Here is a 23,231-nt window from a genome sequence, read left to right as displayed (position 1 = left end):
GAGCCGAGCGATGACGAACGCTTTCCAGCCCCAACCAGGCGCTGGCACCCTCGCTCCCGCTGTGGGACGGATGTGCGGGCGAGCCACTGATCACCGCGCTGGGGTGAGCGCAGCAGCACGGGGAAAGCCCCGGGAGGGTGACAGTTATCAAAACTCTGACGCGCCTGTCCTCCATTGCTCTCGTGGCTTCGTTTCAAACAGCTTAGAGGAGAGGCCTTTGTGCCAGCGAAGTCCAGCTCGTCTGCTCATCAACATGTTGTGCTAATGAGGGAGACAGAATAGGAGAGAAGATGTGTGACAGATAGGACTGGTGAAAGGGATGGAGAAGGGGGACATCCCAGGACCTCCAAGCTGGCCCCTATATGCAGCTGTCTGGCAAGCTGGAAGTCAGGGAGACCACTGAGGAATGGATATTTTTGTTGTCGTTCCCAGTTCAAACCGTTCCCAGTTCCGACCTCCCCGGGGAAGTACAAGGAGGGGGTTCTGTCTCTCCTGGCCAAGGCCCCTCTGTGTTGCCTCTCCCCTGCATGACCTGCATGCATCCCCATTGCGCTCCAGGTCCCACATGGGGCAGAGGTTGCCCTCCCAGCCCGGGTGGGACACCTTCGTCTTTAACGTTTGATCCTCCGATCCCTTGAGCATCCCCTTGCTACAGGGATTTCCCCCTCTCCTGTCTTGTTTTCTGAGTATCTCAGTGTTCCTGCTCTGGGCTGAGATAGGGGTGGATGGGGAAAAGGGGCAACCGGGGATGGAGGAAAAGGGAAAGGGAGGAAAAAGAGGAAGAAATAAAGGAAGTAAGGGAGAACATGAAAATGAGGGAAGGAATAGGGAAAGAGGAGGGAAAGAGGAGGGAAAGGGGGGGAAAAGGAGGGCAGAAGGGTGGAAAAGGAACAAAGAGGGAAGGGGGAAAGAAAGGAGAAGGAGGAAAAAGAAAGAAAAGAGAACTGGGGAGAGCACAAGAAAAAGAGGCAAGGAAGGGAGAAAGAAGAGAGGAAGGGAAGAAAAAGAGGGAAGAAAGAGGGAAGGGGAGGAGGGAGACAACAGAGGGAAAAGAGAAGAAAAGAAGGGAGGAAAAAGAGGGAAGTGGAGAAAGCACAGGAAAAAGAGGGAAGGACGAGGATATACAGGAGACAGATGACGAATAGGGGAGGGGGGAAAGGAGGGAGGAAAAAGAGGGAAAAGAGAGGCAAGAGGTAAAAGACGGGAGGAGAAAGGGGGGGAAGAGGGAAGCAAGGAGAAGTCAGAAAAAAAACGAGGAAGGGGGAGAAGTGACAGAGGGGGCAGGAAAACAAGGAGAGAGGCGGAAAAGGGAGGGGAAAGCGGAAGAAAAGGAGAAAGAAACAGGGAAGGGGGGGTGGGTGCAAAAAAGGGGGCGGCAGAGGGAAGAAGGAGACAAATCCCGCCTGTCGCGCTCCGTGCTCCGCCCGCCGCGCTCCGCCCCGCTCGGCTCCGCGCCGCCGCGCCCGCCCCGCGGAGAGCAGCCGGGGCGGGGCGGGCAGGCGGAGCGGCGGTAGGACCGGCGGGGCCGGGAGCAGCCGGGCCGGGGGAAGGGGCGGGCCGGTTCCGGCGGTAGTTGCGGCGCAAGAAATGCGGGGGCGGGGGGGAAGGCTGTGAGCACCGGCGGCAGCGGCCTGCCCCGGGGGGACTGGGCAGGGAAGAGCAGCCATGGCGGGTGCGGGACCGAGCCGGTGCTCGGAGATACGGTGCCCCGAAACGGGGTTGTCCCTCCGCTTGCAGGAAGGTGCAGACCTTGGTGGGGAGGAAGCCCACCTTTTTTTGTGCTGAGGGAGGTGAAACAGGGAAAAAAATACAGTGAGGGAACTCGGGAGGCGTTTGCTGAAATTATGTAATTGGTTTCTTTTGCGCTGTTCTCTCACTTACTTGCGCTGGTTTGGGCCGGCACTGGTTTTTAACACCGCCTTCAAGCCCCGCCACGCGTGGGGCTGCGGTGCGCACCCGCCGAGGACGCGGCCCGCGGCTGCTGACGGCGCCGCGCCTCGGCCGTGGGAGCGGGGGGGCCGAGCGCGTCCCTGGGCGCAGCTGGCGCCGTGCCCGCCGTCCTTCGCGGGGTTTCGGAGTGTGGAGTCAGCGCCTCCCGAGGCACTTCCTCGCCCCGCGTGGGTGAGGGGGTCTGTGGTGGGTGAGACCTGATGTTGTACGCTCGGACAGCGAGCTTGCCTCCCTCGCAAGCCTGCTTTGGGATGCCCTTGATTTTATGGTAAAAGGGGGTGACTGAGCCGGGAGAAGACAGCGATGAAATGCAGTCAGTAACTGCCTGGTGGTTGGGGTTTTTTTACTGTTCACATTCCAATGTGATAGCTCAGGAGATTTTTTTTTTGTTTTTGTTTTACAAACACCCTGTAGTCTGAGTCATGTTAGCAAAGCCAAGACACTAGGACTGCATTTTGTCACCTACTGGAGTGCCGCCTTTAGTACTAAAGTCTACAATGTAGACTCAGCCTAGAGCTCAGCTATTGGCCTCGGTCTACTTTTGTGAATGTTTACCAAGAGCTGCTCTGCGAGGTGCTGTGTTTACATCAGTTCAGAAATGCAGTTTGACTGCAAAGCGAAAGACGTCCCTGCTTATCAGCTTCTCTGTACTTGAACTTGCCCAGCCAGAGGGACCTTTCGAAGCTTAGATATCAAATCATGGAATAATGCTTCTCCCATCTGCATAGGTTCCACCTCTAACGTACAGACAGGTGGCCAGCAGGACTTTTAATCTGAGCGCAGGCAATTCTCGTGCTCATCTTGTTCATTCACCCAAAAATACCCTCATTTTAAGTATAGCTCAAGGTCCCCCAATCAATCAGGTGTGCCACACTGGTAATAGTCAGCGGCTATGTGGCTCAGTAGTGTGCCAGTGGGAGAGTAGCACCAGTGCTAGAAACCTCATTCTGGTTACGCTTCCTTGGAGAGGGAGGGAATGTCTTACTCTCACGCAAGCAGCGTTGAGATAACAAGCTGTATCTCTCCAGGATGCGTGTGCTTTTTGCCTCTCGGAGGAGGGCTTTGCCAAATCCCAGCCAAAAACCACTCCAATACTGCTGGGTCATACTGGTGCTTGCAGCAGGCTGGTGTTAGAAAAACACAGTCTGTCCTCTTTGCACAGAGAAACTCTGTCTTCGCCACACTCGTGGCTGAGAGCTGGAGGGTTGCTGATGGTTGTTGCTGCTCAGTCAATGAAAAAAAAAGGTTGATTTTTATGTTGGTTTTTTTTTCAGATCTTGTTTCAGCTGTCAAAATGGAGCTTGACATCCAGTGTGAGGAGATGAGTCCATCTAGATGGGCTGAACTTCTGTCCACAATGAAATCCTGCAAAACCATCAGGTAGTAACTAGTTGCGTATCATCTCTTCTAAGTAAGAACTGTTGCGTTTCTCATGTGTTTTTCAGCTGCAGAACTGTTGACCTATGACAGAAATTGTACAGTAACAGGAATGATTCTGCCTACTTTTAGCTAGAAATTTAATTTAAAAGGGAAAAAGAACACCCTCTTGCAAAGTGTTTTTAACTACAGATAAGCATCCTTTGGTATGAAGGAATGCTGCCCTTGTTCTATGGTGTGCTCATTAGGTTGCACGCTCTCTGGGCTGCAGGTCAGATGCTGTCAAATAACTGTTACTTAATAGTCACGCACAAGCCACATGCTGTCAGCTTTTAATTCTTCAGTTGGCCTTCCAAAGTGTTGAGCAAACCAGTGTGAGGGAACCAACTCCTGGTGTGTAAGCTCCAGCACTCTTCCCCTCTGCTGGCTGGGAATTCACACCCCACGGGCTGGCATCGTCTTGCTTGGGCTGGAGAGGATGGGCCACATCAAGACAGCAATGGCTTGGAGGACGTCAAGCAGGCTGAACGTGCCTTGCTTTTGTTTTGCAAAGGAGCTTTTTGCAGGCAAGCTTCACGGGCCTGACCATGACTTCCCAAGGTCTGCTTTGGATGGCAGAAGGCAGTGGAATGGTTGCCTCTTGGGCTGGGCTGCTCAGGACATAGTGGATGAGAGTGGCTGTGGCACGGATTGTTAGTTGGTGTTGAACATGATCCCATTGGGAGCCAAGTCTTCTTGCGAGAGGGAGGGAAGGAGAAGCCTACTAGAGCCTCAGTTTTCATAGTGTTATCTAAGGAGAAATGACCAGACAACTTTTGGCAGTCCTGGCTGTGGCTGTGCCTGGGGCTGGAGGGTTCTTCATGCCACCTTCCTTTTCCCCAGTGTCTTTTCTGTCTCCCTGTACACCTCTCTGCCTCTCCTGGGCTCCTGATCCTTTTCTTGGTTCTCCTTCCAATTCAACTTCCTCCCATCAATTTAGCAACAACTAGAAAAATGTAGATGTCCAGTGAGAGAAGCCACTGCCACACCACAAACTTGCAGTTCGTGTACTGAGAGTCACGTCAGAGAGAGACGGTGCAGACTGTCGTGACTCACCTACACGAGACCAAACTGCCGATGGGTGTCTCTGGGGCTGGCTGAAGACCCAGCTTGGCTGGTGTCTGTGCAGAACCAGTCTGACAGCCTATAAGCTGGCCTCTGGTTAGACGTGGCTTCAGAAACCGGGTGGTTTGTCACTGTCAATTTTTAAATGAAAGTGCATCCTTCAGCTTAAGCCCTGCCAAGGGGGAATGGCTTGAGTCACGTACCTCATTCTGTGTAGCATGGAGGTCTGTGGCTTGGGGAACTGCTGTCCAGCCCCTCCGGCACTGCAGCCCTGCAGAGAGAGCATGTCTTGGTTTGGGCCATGCTTTGCCCGACAGGCCACACACATACTTATGGAGGCATCCCAGGGACTGCAGAGAAGTAAATTACCCACTTTGCTTTCACAGAGAATGCTCTCCATCCAGGGAGAACAGAGCAACCCCAAGGACTAAAGTGCTCCTTCTCTCCTCCTCTTTCAGGCTGGATGACTGCAATCTCTCCACCAGTAACTGTAAGGATCTCTCCTCCATCATCAATACGAATCCATTCCTTACAGAGCTGAAGCTGAACAACAACGAACTGGGAGATGAAGGCATTGAATACCTGTGTAAAGGGTTGCTGATGCCAAGCTGTAGCCTACAGAAGTTATGGTAAAGCCCCCTTGATTGTCTTGCTATAACATGCTTGCGGTCTACTGCAAGTGAATTCATGAGGCAAACTAGTATGTGATGGTAGTAAGAGCCATGCCAGTGTTTCTCAGCAATTACCTAGGTCAGATGGCTGGAAAATCTCAGAAGTTTTTATCTAAGTGGTATATTTATTGGAAAACTCCAGATCATCAGTCTGTCTTCCTTTGTCTTCCAGCACTGAGGGAAAGCAGGTAGGGTTTTCCCAGCCAAGCGAAGGCTTTCTGGAGACTTTCTTCAGAAAAGGTAGCAGATCTTCGCCTGGCCCACGCAGCTGCATTGTCTGTGTAGGCTGGTTTAAACAAAAGGACAGCCACAGAGGGCCCCGCTCTGCCGTTAGCACATATGTGATGTTTTCACAAATGCATTTTTCAGAGGGCTCTTCCGCCAGTTGTAAGCACAACTTTTAGTGTCTGGTCCAGTTTGTTCGCTCCTTTCTCTAGGAGCCAAGCAAAACAGTATTCTCCTGAGCCTTGGCATTTCAAGAGCTGTCAGTCTTTCTGCACTTCACCAGACTGGCTCTGCCTCAAGCCTTGTCTTAGCTGGGCAGGGCCAGCTTGGTTCAAGACAGCCTGTTTTGCAGGGGCACCTGCACCACATTATGGCATTAGTGGGCTTCCTTCAGCAACCATGGTGCAGGAGCTTTAGTCAAAGGCAGTGGCTGCTGCCCCTGCTCCTCAGTGACCCTCAAAGAGATGCTACCTTCTCTGTCCAGTATCTCTTCTGTGGGGTACTGGAGTCCTTCAGCTCCTAAGGTGGGTCTAGGATCTTCGTGACCCTACCTTGTGAAAATAATTTCCCTTTTAGATCAGATAGGCCTGCTTCAAAGTCCCTGTGCCCCCTGGAATGAGGAGTCACTGACAAATAAATGGAAAGTTGACTGTGAAGCAAATCAAGCTGCAGCTCTCTGATGGGCCTTCAAGAAATAAGTATGATACTCTGTGCTGGAAAACTAACACAAGTGATTTTTCATAGAGTTTGTCCTAAGCTTCGAACTTCTCCAGATGCTCAAGTAACAGCCTGGATTAGGCTGTTTTAGTTCTGTAGAAGCATAATCGTCCATTTTTGGGGTTCTGGTAAGGTGCCTTAGAGAATAAAAGAGGAACCAAACCCAAGGCAAACTTAGTACCATCACGGACAACACCTCTCCATTGCTAGAAATTCTTGCCCGATAATACTGAACACACCAGCACAATTCCTACACTACTGCTCCCAGCCTGAGTACTGAAGGATCAGTTTCATAGATCCTTCTTGTAGTATACCATTAAGCTTCTAAATTATATCCAGAGATTTAAGCCAAGTTGGACGAGATTTTTACTTTTAGCTGCTCTGGATCACGTTTCCAGAGGGGGCAAGAAATTGTAAGATGCCATTGCTTTATCTCTGGGATAAGCCTCGCGATGATTAAAACACTTCTATAAACCGATTGCAGTGCTGTTTAATGTGGGATGGATCCTTCTTCTGCTAGAGGTGCTATATGAGTGATTACGCTGAAGGAAACATGGGAGCTGTTGGTCATGCTACAAGTATAATACTAGCTGATAAAATAGTATGGCACACCTGTAAAATAGCAGTACCTACCTGGACATAACACTTTCTAGAGGGTTACACACTGTCAGTGCCATGGTGTCCTTTCCAAGCTCAAACCTCAGCAGATGCACCTCTCTGAGAAGAGTCTGTGTAATTCTGGGGGTCCATTACCCTCAGCCCAGTTACCTCTCTCCTTCAGGCTGCAAAACTGCAATCTGACGAGTGCCAGCTGTGAGACTCTCCGCTCCGTCCTCAGCGCACAGCCGTCCCTGACAGAGCTGCACGTAGGTGATAACAAACTGGGAACTGCTGGAGTGAAGGTGCTGTGTCAAGGGATGATGAACCCCAACTGTAAGCTGCAGAAGCTACAGTAAGTAGTCACAGGGCTTTTTTTGATCATCGGACAGGTCATGCTGGTCTTTCCCTTGAGACAAGCAGGAGTTTTGTTGCCAAAAGTCTATTTTTTCCTGTTTTATCTGAAATTATGTCGTGCTTATTCATGCTGTTAGGTCTTGTGGGTTTGTAAGAGCTTGGTGTCTATTCCCATAGGCTTTGTTTAGCCCTCCCGGCAGTGGTGGCTGTTAATTCAGGACCTCTCAGATGCCCAGGGAAAGTCTGTTTCTGCTGAATTTGGTCATTGTTTTATGGCTATGGTTTATTCGCAGCCCCCAGCTCCTCCCAGGAAGGCTCAGTGGCGAGGCTGTGTGATGTGTTGTAACGCAAAACTCGGTCCAATGCTGTGTTCCAAGGCAGCCTGTGCATTGGTTTAATGGAGGACTAGTGTAAAAACGGGGTGGCTAATTAGTCTTCCTAAGGTCCCCTGGGTTCTAGCTTAAGAATTAATGCTTCCAGAAATGAACAGGGAGGTGCTGTTAAAAACTCTTACAGTTACCTCTGTTTTCGTACGTTGCCTGGTCTCAACTCAATCTTGGCATGTTTTCTGCCTTGGCTAGTGCACACTTTGCCCAGCTGATATCTTGCTGGTAGGAGGAGGTGATGAAGATGGTTGTTTTTTCCCTGGACTTCTTTTCTTCTTGCAGGCTGGAGTACTGCGAACTCACCGCTGATATTGTGGAAGCTCTCAATGCTGCCCTGCAAAGCAAGCCCACCCTGAAGGAGCTCAGCCTGAGTAACAACACGCTGGGAGATACAGCTGTAAAGCAGCTGTGCTGGGGACTGGTGGAGGCAAGCTGCAACCTAGAGTTACTACAGTAAGGAAGAGCTGGTCATCTCTAACTGCAACTAGTCCTGCTGCTAGTCATACCATCCATAAGACAGGAAAAATTATTGTCAGGAATGCTTGAAATTTAGCCCAGTTTTTTTTCTGGGTCAGGTTTCTGTAACTGTAAACTGCAAGCAGATGTCTGGGGCTTTCAATTTTGGGATCTTTTGGCCTTTTTTTAGCATAGGATTCTGAGCTCACTCTTATATGGATGTTGGTACAGTGTGAACATGTATCCCAGGTTAAACCTGCAATTACAAAGGGTGACTGCTCCCCACTGTCTCAGAGCTCAGCAGCAGTCGCCCTCAGGGGCTCCAGTTCTTAACCTCGAATTACCAGCCAGCTGAGTATATTTATTCAAATCCCTTTTTTGCTTCAAAACAGAGAAGCTGGATTTGGGCTCATATCTGGGATAAAGCCCCTGAAGGGGTTTGGGGGAGACACACGATTCATTTTATCTTGCCCCTGTGCTTCAGCAGGGGTTGACTGCCAGGGACTCACTGTGTGATACAGCCAAAAGTTCCTCTTTAAAAGGACAGTTGATATAGAGGGGGAGTTTGGCAAAAATGTGAACGGGTGGGTCAGAGTAAAAGCATCTGCAGCCTCGGGGAGTGCAGGGGCAGTGTGTTGCCTCACCCAGAGCCTGTCTAGGACACCTGTATGATCTCTGAGCCCTGCAGGGTCCAGCAACGCCCAGCTGAGCTGCACTGGTTTGCAGCAGTGAACCAGCCAATAGCCCCTTCTCAGTCTGAACTGGGGGTGTTGGGGCGGATTGAACACAGCAGAGCAGCAGCCCCAACTGTGCTTTTTTCTGCAGCCTGGAGAACTGTGGCATAACCAGCGATAGCTGCCGGGAGATTAGCGCTGTTCTCAGTAACAAGTCATCACTGACAGACCTCTCCGTGGGGGATAACAAGATCGGGGACTCCGGCCTGGCTTTGCTGTGCCAGGGACTGTTACATCCTAACTGCAAAATCCAGAAGCTATGGTAAGGGTAGGCAGAGATCATCTAAGTCCCTCTTGAAGCCTCTGAGCTCCTTCCGTTGTGCTGCTGGTTTGCTCCTGAGCTGCAAGTTTCTCAGTTACACCCCCTAGTGAAACAAGAATGTCTCTGCTGCAAATGAGTTACTTCTCCACACTGGGTGGAGGACACCATGAAAGAGCAGGACCGCACTGAAATTGTTTGGATCAAATTCTGAGGAGAGAGGAATGGAAGTTTGTGATGGCGTTGTCTTGGCTTCCTGTTGAGTTATCTGTCTACTAAAATTGCATTTTCCTATTTCTTTTTTGTGTTTTTGTGTTACAAACGGAGCTTTTGGTGCAACAGACGGAAAGTAAGGAGAAAGCTGTGTGGTATGATGTATGAATGGGTTTTGTAAAGGAGAGAAGAAAATTAAATGGCGTAACCAGAAATTCAGAATACTAAAATGGACTTCTAATCTAAGTCATTCTTGGCGGAAAATAATATTTTGTTCTTCCCTGCAGGTTATGGGACTGTGATCTCACAAGTGCTAGCTGTAGAGATCTCTCCAGACTCATCAGTACAAAAGAGACCCTCACAGAGATCAGTCTGATAGACAATAACCTGAGAGACTCAGGGATGGAAATGCTGTGTCAGGCGCTCAAGGATCCCAGATCTAAACTCCAGGAGCTATGGTGAGCTGCTGTCAAGTTTCACATACCCACTGCCTTCTTTGGAGACCTCACTGGAGAAAAATGTAGGTGAAGTTGTGCCCACCAGCTAGATCCTCAGTTGCAATGGTTTCAGGAACAACTTCTGACAGTTGTTGTTACCTAAAGGATTTAGACTTACAGAGCTAAAGATATTTGTATTTCTAAACTCGTAGACACTTTGAAGATGTGCCCCATAGTTATCCTGGTATAAGCAATAGGAGACCAAGCATCGCTTGCAGAGCTTCTGTCTAATTTACTTTATTGTGCAACAAATGGCAGCTAAGAGACTTTTGAAGTTTGAAAGGCCTTGTGTAATAGCAAGATGAGTGCTGTGATCAGATATCTCCAAGCTCTAATGACATAAACCGTTCTCAGCATCCTCTCTGCTGACAGTGTTACCTTTAGGCTGGCTGGTCAGGTGTCATGTGGCTGCAAGAGGAGAATTGTTCTTTTACACAGAACTTGAACAAGCAGCACTTGGAGCTTTCCTGCATTGCAAGTTCAGCTCCTGCCCACAGGAGTGCACAGAGAGGAGCTGAGATTGACTGAGAGCAGCACGCTTTGCTCTGAAATTCCTCTGCTTTATGGTCAGGTGCTTTTCCTAGGTGCGTGCTCTGAGGCAGGCGTCCCAAATATAAAGAGTAGGAGAGGTACTGCTTAGAAAGGATCAAGCAGATGAAGGGTTGAGGCTGTGGGAAGGCTTTGGTTCTTGTTGCCACTGTCTGGGCTCCTGTGAAGCAAATGTGAAGAAGTGAACAGTGCCTGATACTCTCTAGATCTCCCCTCTAGATCTCATGTTGCTCTTACCTTGCAGGATTAGGGAGTGTGGGCTCACGACTGCTTGCTGCAAGGCTGTCAGCTCTGCTCTCAGCGTGAACAAGCACTTGAAAGTACTGCACATCGGCGAGAACAAGCTGGGAGATGCAGGTGTTGAAGTCATGTGTGAAGGGCTTCTGCACCCCAACTGCAACATCCAGTCCCTATGGTAAGGTGCACCCTCAGAAGTCGTCTTCTCTCGTGCTGTGTTACCCTTCGGAGAATGGCGTGCAGAGAAAGGAAGATAGCACTAGACGGTAGCAGGGTGTTTTTTTGCTCACATGAAACAATTCATACTACAAACTGACGTTTAACTAGTCTACTAGCAAGTAAATGGAAGCCACAAGTGCTTCCATGTATCCTGTCACTCGTGGTCTCTTGCAAGTACAGTCACAGTGCAAAGCCTACCTGAACTCACCAGTTGCCTCCTGCTTCCCATAGTCTCTATGGGTGCCAGTGCAAGCGCTGGTCCAGCCTTACCAGCAGGAGCAGGAGGCCAGCTGCAGCATCACCTCTAGCCCGGTGATGGGACTTACCTTCCCCATCTCCCTGTTCCCTTCCCAGGTGGGCACCGAGCTCTGGACTGGTGTGGTTGTGACCTGTGTGATGCTTGGGGCACTGTACTTGGCTCCTCCACGCCATTTGACAGAAGCCGGAGCTGTCCTCCAATGCCCGAGACTCACAGTGAATGAATTGAGCAGATGAGTCATTGCAGACATCAGTAAGACTTGAAGTCTCTGCCCAGAAAGATATGGTTGCTGAGCAGCTAAAGCTACTTGGTTCTCAGCTGAGGCCTTAGTTGCCCTTTTTTAGAGAGATGATTGCAAGTCTCATGTAATAAACTTCAGAGATGATTTATGGTTAATTTAAACCAAAGGGAAGGTTATGCATGATGTTGAAGTTGGGAATGTCTTCTTAGGGTTCCTTCTCCCCTTGTAGCCACACACTGTTAAACCCTAAAGGACTTTTAGGTGTTCAGCAGTCATCACAAGGACAGCTGTCTCTGTGGAAAGACCATGGACCAGCCCCTGCTGAAGTCTTGGAGATGCCAGCCTAATGGGAATCTCTGGTCCGTGCTAGGGATGTCCACACCTGCTGCCCAAGCGTGGGCTGGTGGGCTGGCCTCTGGAGCCATCGCTCGCTGCACTGGCCCCTCATCCTCTCCCCACAGGCTGGGTAACTGCGATCTCACGGCAGCCTGCTGTGCAGCCCTCGCCACTGTCATGTCCACCAAGCAGTGCCTTACCGAGCTGGACCTGAGCTACAACTCTCTGGAAGATGAAGGCGTCAGGAAGATATGTGAAGCCTTGAGGAATCCCAGCTGCAATGTGCAGCAGTTAATGTGAGAGATGTTTGTGGTCCTGCTTGCTTTCCCCCTGGCAGGTAGTGAGCTCCAGCAAGCTGGGGGGCTGCAGGGAGGGGGCTGCAAGCACCAGCTCTTTGGGAATTGCACCCGGTGACCCAGGGCGGGTCAAATGCCATCTGCATGTTGCAAAACACTCCTTGTCCCTTCCAAGTGAAATGACCACAGTGCCTTGGTCTGCTTTGGTCCATAGGGCCCAGGAACAAGGAGAAGCTTGTGCTGGGGAGGAAGTAATAGGGTCATAGAATCATAGAATCGTCTGGTTGGAAGAGACCTTCAAGATCATGAAGTCCAACCATTCACCCTGCACTGTCAGGGTCCCTAAACCATGTTGCTCAACACCAAATCCACACGGTTTTTAAACACCTCCAGGGATGGGGACTCCACCACCTCCCTGGGTAGCCTGTTCCAATACTTCACAACCCTCTCTGTAAAGAAATTCTTCCTGATATTTAACCTAAATTTACCCTGACATAACTTGAGGCCATTCCCTCTCGTCCTGTCATTCATAATGTGGGAGACCGACCCCCATCTCCCTACAACTTCCTTTCAGGTAATTGTAGAGAGCGATAAGGTCCCCCCTGAGCCTCCTCTTCTCCAGACTAAACAGTCCCAGCTCCCTCAGCCGCTCCTCATAGGACAAGTTCTCTAAACCCTTCACTAGTTTTGTTGCCCTTCTCTGAACCCACTCCAGCACCTCAACGTCCTTCTTGAAGTGAGGGGCCCAAAAGTGGACACAGTACTCAAGGTGTGGCCTCACCAGTGCTGAGTATAGGGGGACAATCACTTCCCTGCTCCTGCTGGCCACACTGCTTCTGATACATGCCAGGATACAGGGTCCTATGTTGTAGGGCATGTTTCTGGCTGTTGGGCCAGACTCAAACCTTCCTGTTATATGATCTTCACATACCAGCCATCTGTGCATCTTTCTTTCTTTGATGGGAGGATCCTCACTAAACCAGCTTGCCTTTTTGTTTGGATGTAGTTTGTACGACATTTTCTGGAGTTCTGAAGTGGATGATGAACTGAGAGCCCTGGAAGAGTCCAAGCCTGAAGTGAAGATCGTTTCGTGAGTGGTGACTGCCTGCAGAGCAACGTCAAAGCAACGTCCTCTCCTTAATCTGAACTTTTTCATATATAAAGATAATTAACTTAATAGAAAATTTGCTTATACCAAAAACAATTGTGGATTCCCTGAGTGGATGTCCGGTGAGCTGATCAGCCTACTGTGCATCTCTGGATGTACTAACTCCGAGGCTCATGAAAGTGTCCTACATTTTCACTGCAGCATTACTATCCTTGAAATAAACAATTACCAGGCATCTTCTAGAAGTGGATCTCTACCCTTTAGGAGCTCTTTAATCCTATAATCCCTTCTAATGCATTAGTTAGGCTTAAAGAGAGCTCCTTTCTAAAGTCAGGAGGAGAACTACCTTCTTTATTATTACTAGGTGGTGCTTTTGCCAGTTCTCTGGGGAAGGCTCTCCAAAAAAACAAAAGTTTTTTAATCTGAAATGGAGCTCTCCCCTGCCTTTCCCTAGAAGAGTTCTTGGAAAAGCAGTGGTGGCCAAGGCACTAGAGAAGAAAGAAATGAACAGCTGTCCAGCTGCGTAACTTCAAAATTGGTGTCCCTTGAAAAGTGATTTTCCTACAAACAAAAGATGCTATGTGCATTTCTGCTAGTATGGGAAATTATTAAATGGTTTGATATGTTTGCTCTGGCAAGAGTAGTTCTACAGGAACTTTAATAAAGTCTGTTTGCAAATAATTAAATGCTTCGTTTTTCTACTTATAACAAGAAAAAGAAGATATCTCTCTCTGTTTCTCCTTTAAGACCAATCCATCACTTCTAAACTGCAATACTACTACTACTTTGTTTTACATGTTTAGTTTTGGTAAGTTCCTAGCTGAAGCATGTCAGGAGAAAATCTTGGTCAAGGCCTTAGATGGGCAGCAAGCCTAGAAGACATTCTTCTGGTTTCAGGGGACACTGACTGGGTTTTCTTGCCCAGTCAGTTTTAATAAACCTTGTTCTAAGGAAAAATGCAGCTATTGCACACCTAAAACATGGAAGAACAAATGTAGCTTTAAAATGCAGGAGACAAACCTGGCGTTGCGCTGGGGTGGCCTTGCAGGAGGAATGCTGAAAAAATCCCATTCACCAACCTCTCTTCCTAGAGCAGTCACATGGTGTTTCGTTCACTTGCAAATTCTATCTGGGCACCCAAGTTGAAGGTGTTTTCCGGGCTTTGGCTTGTGATGCTCACACATTCATCCTGTGGAGGCTCTAACTGGCTTTTCTTTGACTTAAGGAAAGCTTTGTCCTAAGGATAGTTTCTACCGTAGCCGTCACAAATCTCAAATGGTGCCTGAGAAGTAGCTTACTTGTGTCTTCAGGCAGGTGTGAAGAATAGGATTTGTTTTTTCCTCAACATGTGTCTGTCTTCAGCTGCCCGAAATGCTAAGAAAACCAGTCCTTTTTGCTTCAAGAGCTATTTGGTCTTCTCCATGGAGGGCAGAAACAGTTCTTGTGTTTAGAAACCTGTGCATCCTGAGGGGCTCTTAAATAGGGTTTTCACATTCATCGTCTTTCCTGGACTTGCCATGCGTGGGCTCATTTCAAGCTGGGGGAGAAGATAGGGCTGAAGAGGAGCGAGAGCATGTGTAGGGGAAGCCACAGAAATCCAGCATCTGGCTGGGTGTAAAGACAGCACTTGGAAAAAATAAAGCAAACATTAGAAGTGGATTTCTGAGAGTACCTGGTGTAGTGGGTAGAAGAGGATTCCTGAGAGACAGCGGAGCTGCTCCTTGGCTGCTCCCAAAGCAGGTGGTGGTCAGGAAGGTTGAGGGTGAGATAGTTTGCAAGCAAATCCTCCCTCAGCCCCATCTAGCTGGCAGGCTGGGCTGAGGACTGTGTCAACCAAAGTCAAACCTGGGCCAAAGCATCCCGCAGCCAGCACCCGTGCGTCGGCAGCACCCATGTGTCAGCAGCACTCGCACATTGGCAGCACCCGTGCTTGGCAGCACCTGTGCATCAGCAGCACCCGCGCATTGGTATTGGCAGCACCCGTGCATGGGCAGCACCTGTGCGTCAGCAGCACCTGTGCATCGGCAGCACCTGCGTGTTGGCAGCACCTGTGCATTGGCATTGGCAGCACCTGTGCATGAGCAGCACCTGTGGGTCGGCAGCATCTGTGCATCGGCAGCACCCATGCGTTGGCAGCACCTGCACGTTGGCAGCACCCGTGCATTGGCAGCACTTGCGCGTCGGCAGCACCTGTGCATCAGCAGCACCTGTGCATCAGCAGCACCCATGCATTGGCAGCACCTGTGCATTGGCATTGGCAGCACCTGTGCATGGGCAGCACCCGTGCTTGGCAGCACGTGCTCCCTGCAGCATCCCCCGTGCTCCCTACCCAGGGGGTGGCACTCTCCCCTCGCATGACAGTGCAAGACACACGCTGCTGCCGGCCTCCGGAGCTGCCACGCCTGGAAAATGCCTCTTCTTCCTCTCTGCAGGCAGAGGAACACTGAGAGTCTGCCACCACGGCCCCACCACAGGTGTGCAGCCTCCGACGGCACGATCCTACCTGGGGATAAGCCCCACACCTGCCTTGATTCCCGGGGTGGTTTCGCATTCCGTGCAAAAATGCAGACAGGGGTTGGAAAGGTCTCTGCAGCATGTGCCACTTGTCCAGTTACCGGATTCAGCAAGAAAAAACACAGGAGTCACATTTTTCCATTTCAATGAGCTTCGAGCGTCTCGGGCAAGGCCAGCCTGGCAGAGCTCTGCAGGTCCACCCAGGATGGGAGCAACCTGTGCACTCAGACCATGTGCTGTGCTTTAGGACAATGGGAAGTCTTGTGCTTGGCTCTAAAAACCAGATATAAATCCTGGGGTCCAGGAGCAAGCCACTGTAGTGAGAGACACTTGTGCTCATGAACAAGTCTCAAGCAATGATTTGTATTCCTAAGAACTCATCTGTTTTTATTCATCTATTAGTTGGTCCAACTCACTTCCTTGACAAACTTTGTCTGTCACAACTGTGGACTTCGGGGAGTTGAAACACAGAGACATTTGCTCCTGCATTTTAGACGTGTGGGTCTTCACCATTTTAAGCTCAAAGGAGTAGGCAGTAATTGGGTCACAAACCTTTCATGTAACCAGATATTAGGCTGGCAGTCAAAGCCTTGCTCATACCAAGTTCACAGCTGGAGCACTGAGCAGCTCCTGGGATGTCACAGTCACATTCTGTTTCCCAGCCAGGGCAAATGGTTGGACTCACTGTAGCAGTGGTTTGAAAATACTGACTTTCTACTAGCAAGGGGTGAGTTTCACCTGGTGTAATGAAGCTTAAACATAAAATGATGCAGCCAAAATAGAGGGTTAAGAAATCCAGGTATGACTTTCAGTTTTAAGCAAATACTAGAAGCTTAAAAAACATGCCCCTTGAAATCAAATAGCAGAGAACTTAAATCCAGAGAAAGCAGGTTTGTATTTAGTTCCCAGTAACATCAACAGTATTTCAGAGCATGTTAAAATTTCCGGTTCGTAGTTTAGGATTCTGCAGTAAACTTAATTTTTCACTCATCATAGCATATGATCTGGAGCAGGGAGGTCACAGGTGTCCAGTTAACATGGCCAGAAGCAGGTAAGCAAACATTACTGGCCTTGCAAACAGGTTATACCCCAACTAAACCTGCTACTTGGCTTTGAAAGAGCATCCCTGACTGCTGCCTGGGCTTTCCAGGAAGGAGCTCCAGCACAGCAAGGCCCCAGGCACCAGCTCCAAGTAATACGGATGCTAACAGCAATTTCAGTGCTCCAGTTGAATCCGAAAGGGGAAATCGAGCCAACTATGTTTGAAGAGTTAACCACAGCTCCCCTCTTTCTTTGAAAACAGAGCTTGCCATCTGGGTCACTCCCAATCCTCTATTAAAGTAGTCTGAAAGGAAGTTACTTCTTGCCTGAGTTCCGCTTTTGCACAGAAAAGTATGGTTTTTCATTATCATTTCCAACATACCTCTTCCTTTCTGTGTGCTTAGTTCCTCAGTCACCCCATCCTCCCCAGCATCTCCTCTTCGTTTCATCTCTTTTACCAATGGGGAAAACACACACTGACAAAAAACCAAAAAAACCTTGGGGTGGAAGTCCCTCTCCCCATAAGGCAAGAAGAGTTTTGACCTACTTTACCCGTTCCCTTGCTCACAGTTGCAAACAAAACACGGACATCGTCGGTTTCTCCACCTGGGGCACAGTACCACAGCCCCCTCCTTCCTCGCTTCTCCCACTCCTCGGGCACCCACACCATAGATGCTACCACATCAGATGCATTCCCAGGTTGGCAAGGACTTACAAATTGACAGCTTTATCCCTATGGGAGGTTAGCCTTGCCTCTCTCAGCTAATGCCAGCTGCATCCACCCAGGGAGGAAATGCAGCCCTGTCAGGAGGAAGAAATGCAATGGGTCAGTTGCCTGCACGGATGATCAGCCTTTCCAAGCTAGAGGGCAAATCAGTGGCACGTGGGATTCAGGACCATGTAGCTGGGGGGATGGAAACTTTAATCAGCCAATACTGTGTCACAGCCTATCTCATTTGCAATTAAAGGCAGCCATGCAGTGGGAGAGATGAATTGTTGGCAATTTCTCAAGTGCTTGAAGATGTTCTGCTCTCGTTGAGACCCCACCTGGAATACTGCGTTCAGCTCTGGAGTCCCCAATGCAAGAAGGACAAGGAGCTGCTGGAGCAGGTCCAGAGGAAGGCCACAAAGATGATCCGAGGGCTGGAGCATCTCTGTTATGAAGACAGGCTGAGAGAGTTGGGGCTGTTCAGCCTGGAGAAGAGAAGGCTCCGGGGTGATCTTATTGCAGCTTTCCAGTACCTAAAGGGGGCCTACAAGAAAGCTGGAGAGGGACTTTTTCCAAGGGCATGTAGTGATAGGACAAGGGGCAAAGGCTTTAAAGTGAAAGAGGGTAGATTTAGATTAGATATAAGGAAGAAATTTTTCACTCTGAGGGTGGTGAGGCACTGGAACAGGTTGCCCAGAGAAGTTGTGGCTGCCCCATCCCTGGAAGTGTTCAAGGCCAGGTTGGATGAGGCTTTGAGCAACCTGGTGTAGTGGAGGGTTTCCTTGCCCATGGCAGGGGAGTTGGAACTAGATGATCTTTGAGGTCCCTTCCAACCCAAACCATTCTATGATTCTATGTTCCAGAGCAGACGCTTAACAAAAGTGCTATGATGGGCTGCCCTGCCATCACACTGGCATACAGAGCCCATAATATCCACAGAGGGAAATAAAGCACCAGCACAGCTGTTGTTTGCATGTGCACCCTACAAGCAACTCACGCAAATCCTCCAGCACTGCTCACTGTTTCCTACCTCACTGATAATTATCACATCCCAAGAACCATGACATGTCATCAGGACAGTGCACAGACCCAAAGTATCCCGCAAAGTCAGCCCTTCCCACCCCAACTTACTTCTTTACACCATACGTAATGGTTTTGCCTTGGTTCACACTTCACTTAGATGCTTAGTAAAGACCCTAATTATGCTTTGCAGATGATTAAAGCACCTCTGCTTCTGGGTACAGAAATACTCCCCAGGCCATGTTGTAATTGTCTAGGAAGCATTGCCATGACTTCTAGGTGTAGCTTGGCTAATTGAACTCCTTGTAGCTGGGTTAGACGCATCACCTCATCTCCAATGTGCAGTAATCACAAATCAAGTAGTGAGGCTGCAATTGCAGATAATTAGAATATAAAGCACCAAAGAGTTTCCTCCGTGACACCTCCCACAAAGAGGGAAAAAAAAGACTGTTTTGTTCATCCCTGACTGCAGTGGGGAGCTGCTGCTTTCTTCACAGCAGGCTCCCAGGGGATCCATGCTCCCTTCTGTGCCACAGTGTGCAAAGCAAATCTAAATTAGACCTGCTACATGGCATGGAGCCATGTCAGGATCCTAACTACAGCAGGATCAAAGACAGCTGTAATCCCATCAAGGTGGGTTAGAGTCAGCTAATGAATGCTCTGGGGAAGAAATCCGGCTGGATTTGGATGGCTTGATAGAGAGCAAACAGAGCTCCTGAGGCTAGAGAGACAGAATGGGACTGATGCAAGGCTTCTCAGGGAAAATTGAAGCCCAGGGAGGGCTTCAGATTGAGGAATGGTGGATTGAGGAATGGAATGATTGAGGAAATCAGATGAGGAAGGAAGGAAAGCATTGGAGGATGGTGTTCTACCTCCTTTCTCACTTCCCTCCACAGTTCACATAACACCATCTTCTGAAATAGAGAACCATATCTGCTTTTCAGATGGCTCATTCCCTCTAAGTGTTTAAAGCATCTTTAGACTCCTGGATTTTATGCCTGGTGGCCCTGGAAGGGTATGGGATGGCATTGGCACAGCTGGGACTATGGATTTAGCTCCAGTAGTTTGTGCAAAGACTTCCCATTCACTGCTGGCATCCAGCTGCAACAGCCCCAGCTCCAACATCCACGGGACATGCTTGTCAGAAAAAGAAATCTTTGGCTTTGAGTAGAGAAAGAAGAGTTAAAACTGCAGAGCAAAAGCAGATGAAAAGCATGTACTCTTAGCCCACTCATTATCCTGTACTTTTTACGGGCTTGCAGAGCTGGGAGGACTTCACATACCAATATGGATTGGTTTCACCAAGAGCAGTGAAGAGTTACAAATGCTCTCCTTCAAGCTTCTAGAGGCTCAGCCTTTCTCCTTTGTGTCCTGCCCAGCACCTGCTGGGCCTGTGCTGGGAGCTGCAAGGGAGCTCAGTGTGGAGCAGCTCTCACTGTGACTCTGACGGCCAGATTTTCCAAGCAGGCAGCCAAAACACCAGCCCTCCGCAGTTTTGCTGGAATTAGTTAAGCAGCAACCTCTCCACCACATAGTTCCCCATGTAAGCCCTGTTCTGAGCCGGCTTCGTCAGTATTGGCTCCCATCTTGCTGAGTAGGGTGATAACTTGTTTTTCTAGTAAAGCAAACCGATCTCTTACCACGTCAGTGGCAGCGTGGCATGCTCCCAAGGACCTGCTTTTACACTGTTTCTGAAGGCATAATTTTTGTTTAAGTTGCCCAGTGTTGAGTTAGGCACCTGGGAGGAACTGGGAAGGGGATCCTCTTGGTTTTGCAGGGAATTACAATTATGTCCGCAGCCTGCGGGACTCTGGCAGGGCTGTTGATGCTCTGGGAGGGCAGCCAAGCTCTTTCTGGGGTCACCCCTCATGAGGCTGCAGTGCTTTTGGAGGGGGGCTTGGGAAAAGAGGAGAAGGGCGAGATGTTTTCTGTAACTGGCAGAGTTGCAAATGTATGTGAGCAGGAGCGCCTGGTCTGCTCTAGGCTGTCATTCGCAGGATGGAACAAGTTGCAGCCCAGTTTCGGTGCTGGAGCCATGAGGAGGACAGGGAGATGCCGGACTAGGCATGATGGTTATGGAGGCATTCAGCTGCACTCTGTCCTCTTATTTAAGTATATGCTATGTAGTTCAGATGCAGGTTCTTAAAAGTAGTGTCTCTCAGGTGAATGACAGCCAGTTAATGAGTTTGTTTGAAAATGTGAGGGTTGACTGCCCCCAGAGAACTCAGTGATGGTTAACAACATTAGAAGGTTTTTCTAGTACAAGCCAATCAGTGCATGGTCTCCTGTCCCTCCCTTGTTCACTCATGCCCTTACAAGGCAGCAGGCAAGACTCCTCTGCCTTCAGGATGTTGTCGCAGGAGGATGTCAGGGTCTAGTTGATAATGCCAACGTGTCCTCAGCTAATAGATTCTCCAAAATCTCCGCGCCCTGGTGAGAGTTCACTCTGCACCAGCAGAAATGTGCTGTTCCCCTCACTGATGTGATGGTACCCTCAGCTTGATTACTATTTTCCTTCCCCAGGACAGACATTCAATCCTTCAACATCCCTGCTGTTGTGTGAGTTGAAAGCATGCCCAAGGATCACATCTGTGTGAAGCTTTGGGCAGCCATCTGTACACGGCGGCTTTGTACCCACTGGGTGAGCACAGAGTCATTATGGGCACTTGTATCGATGGGCAAAATCTGGCTATGCTCTTTGCCTGGAGGTTTTGGGGATCTGCCAAGCCTGCTAGTGGAAGGAGGCTCAGATTCATAAGCGCAAGTGTAAGGACAGGTCAGCACAAAAAGAGGTCGTGTTGTAAGGCCTCCTCCCAGGGAGAAACTTTGCTAGTCTAAAGACAGTATCTCGTTGCAGGTTAGTAATGAGCTAAATTTCTTGGGCAGGCTCCTCTTGGTCCCATTTTTTTTCAGGAAGGTAATTATTGGGAAGTGTTTATTTAGACTGAGATCTAGGTCTCACTCACAGAAGGGTGTTTCTGCCAGTCACCTCCTGTTCTTTGCTACTGCTCCATCTCCAGCAGTGATTGCTGGTGGTACGTTTTGCAGTGCCCCAGCAGTTGCGTGGGGTTCTGCACCAAAGGTGGGGATAATACAGTCAGTGATGAGAAATCAGAGAAGGAAATACCTGGTACAAACATCAACTTGTTCTGAGGTGAAGAAATCATGAATACTCAGATCTTCTGTGCAGGAAGTTTGACTAAACTGATTTCTGCTTTAAAGCTTGTTTTGGGATGCACAAACCAACAGCAATTTCTTGAAACAGCTCTTATCCAAAGCTGAGCACTGTTTCTTCTTGGCTCTTGTTTGCTAGAGGTGGGTAAAATGTTTGCTCCCCTGGCAAGATTAGTGTTTTAATCTCACCTTAAGCAATCACAAAGGACAGACAGAAGTGCTATTCCCTACCAGAGCTTTATTGTCAATGGGTGTAAAGGAGCGGACAGGAAGGGCTGCTCATACGCAAGCTTCCCATCCTTTCTCCTTTTTGGTTGGATTCAATCCTCCCCTGAAAAGGGTGATAAAGCTTTTGAGACATTCTTATCCTGAGGGCACTGGGCAAATCCCTTCCTCTAGTCCTCATTCTGATTACTCCGGCCAAGCAAGGACGAAAGGCTATGCCAAGCCATAGTCCAACAGACTACCATTCATCTTGGAGCGAAGCAGCATAGACAAGCCCAAACTAAGCTGCTGCTTCTTCCTAGGGCTGTCAAGTTCCTTCCAGGGGCAGATGACCAACCTCTAGATCCCTTTCTCCAAATTTCCAGAGACCCTTCCCTTGTCTCCTGTTACAGAGACGCATCAGGCTCTCACACCCGCCCAACAGATCAACAAGTGGGTACCCCAATCCTGCTTCTCGCTGTCTCTCCTCCTTTTCCCAGTGTCTCCTTTGCCTGCCTTAGACCTCCCAGAGTTGCCCTACAAACTACAGCTCCCTGAGCGTCTTTGCTGCCTGAACAGGTCTGCAAGTGAGTTGCTATTTACTGCAAGCACAGCTGAAACGAAGGCACAAAGATCTCCTTATCTGATGAATCTGCCTGCTAAGCCAGCAGCTTCATGGCTACTGACCAGCACATTTCTCATCAGCATGGCAAGCAAATCAAGCTGGTGACCTCCCAGACACCAGTGTCATCACAGCAACCCAGCCAGGTGGATGCCAATCCCATAACCCCGCAAAGGGTTTTCTTTGGATCAAATCCAACAAGCCAGATCCAGTGAACCAGACAGACTTGGCCCTTGGTAGTACAATCTCATGATTGCAGGGAAGAGCAGGATAAGGCTCAGGGAAAGGGAACAAAGTTGGGGAGAGATCTGAAGCAACTTCTGTAGGGGAAAGGACTGGCTGAGCTAGGACTACCTGCCCTGGGAAAGGGCAGCTGAGGGACAGGAGAGAGGTCCAACATCAGGAGTGTCTGGAAAGGGTGAACAGAGAACGACTCTCCACTGTTCTTTTGCCAGTTCAGGATCCAGGCAATGACAAATTAAACCATCATGTGAGAAGCCAACTAACTAAAGTTCTTGTGTTGCATGGGAGAACTTCTTGGTTGGTAGAGGATAGTGTGGAAGCTAGCATCTGACACAGCTTAAAAAGTCAATCGGATGAATAAATAGAAATAAAAAAATCCACGGAAGCTTATCAGAAGCAAGTAAGGCCCTTAGCTGCATACTGCAGGAGGCTGGAGGAATATTTTGGGGGAAAGTATCATTGGGTGCTTACCTTGGTCTTATACTGTCTGCAAGGATCTGCTGTCAGGCATTGTCACAAGGTGATAAGCAGAATGGCAAGTAACCAGAAGGCAGCCAGCAGTTGTGAAGCAGCGATATATGGAGGGCAAGGAAGCAGGCTGAAAAAAAATTGCTTGAAAATCACAGGTGCCTCACATTTCTAGTGGCATTCTGTCTGAGAAGATCATAAGCTGCTTCATGAATTGCTCTGGACAAAAGCAGAGCAGTCCAGCAGATGCCTGTCTGTGTGACAATGATGAGGACAGATCTGTGACAAGGTGGTACTGACCCTGTGAGCACAAGCACAGGTAAGTAACATTACTGACAAGTTCCTCTGAGGGCAACATGATGTCTGGGTCTGAGCTGCAGGTTGTCTATGTATACAGACCTTTTGCTGCTTGGCTTGTGCAACGTGGAGAGGCAATACTAGCAATGCT

At 49.2% G+C, this 23,231-nt stretch overlaps 1 protein-coding gene across 1 annotated transcript; it reads left to right on the top strand.

The window, feature by feature from the left end:
* Nucleotides 1–1,491: 1,491 nt before the first annotated feature.
* RNH1 (ribonuclease/angiogenin inhibitor 1) lies at nt 1,492–13,413 on the top strand. Its single transcript, XM_086613506.1, has 10 exons — nt 1,492–1,510; nt 3,225–3,330; nt 4,890–5,060; nt 6,826–6,996; nt 7,667–7,837; nt 8,666–8,836; nt 9,334–9,504; nt 10,337–10,507; nt 11,510–11,680; nt 12,687–13,413. The coding sequence occupies exons 2-10, from the start codon at nt 3,245–3,247 to the stop codon at nt 12,772–12,774; spliced, it is 1,371 nt and encodes a 456-aa protein (XP_086469632.1). The 5' UTR covers nt 1,492–1,510; nt 3,225–3,244; the 3' UTR covers nt 12,775–13,413.
* Nucleotides 13,414–23,231: the final 9,818 nt, after the last annotated feature.

This window comes from Tauraco erythrolophus, chromosome 6 (genome assembly GCF_009769465.1).
Source record: "Tauraco erythrolophus isolate bTauEry1 chromosome 6, bTauEry1.pri, whole genome shotgun sequence".
In the NCBI taxonomy this organism is placed as follows: Eukaryota; Metazoa; Chordata; class Aves; order Musophagiformes; family Musophagidae; genus Tauraco; species Tauraco erythrolophus.
The sequence above is the reverse complement of the archived record's forward strand: the minus strand, read 5'-3'. Positions and strand labels throughout refer to the sequence as shown.

What these genes read in the sequence shown, in the direction of transcription:
- RNH1 (XM_086613506.1), top strand. Translation starts at nt 3,245, where the DNA reads ATGGAGCTTGACATCCAGTGTGAGGAGATGAGTCCATCTAGATGGGCT. An exon ending in TGCAACATCCAGTCCCTATG is followed by an intron (nt 10,508 to 11,509) that starts GTAAGGTGCACC and finishes CTCTCCCCACAG; the next exon opens with GCTGGGTAACTGCGATCTCA. An exon ending in TGCAATGTGCAGCAGTTAAT is followed by an intron (nt 11,681 to 12,686) that starts GTGAGAGATGTT and finishes GTTTGGATGTAG; the next exon opens with TTTGTACGACATTTTCTGGA.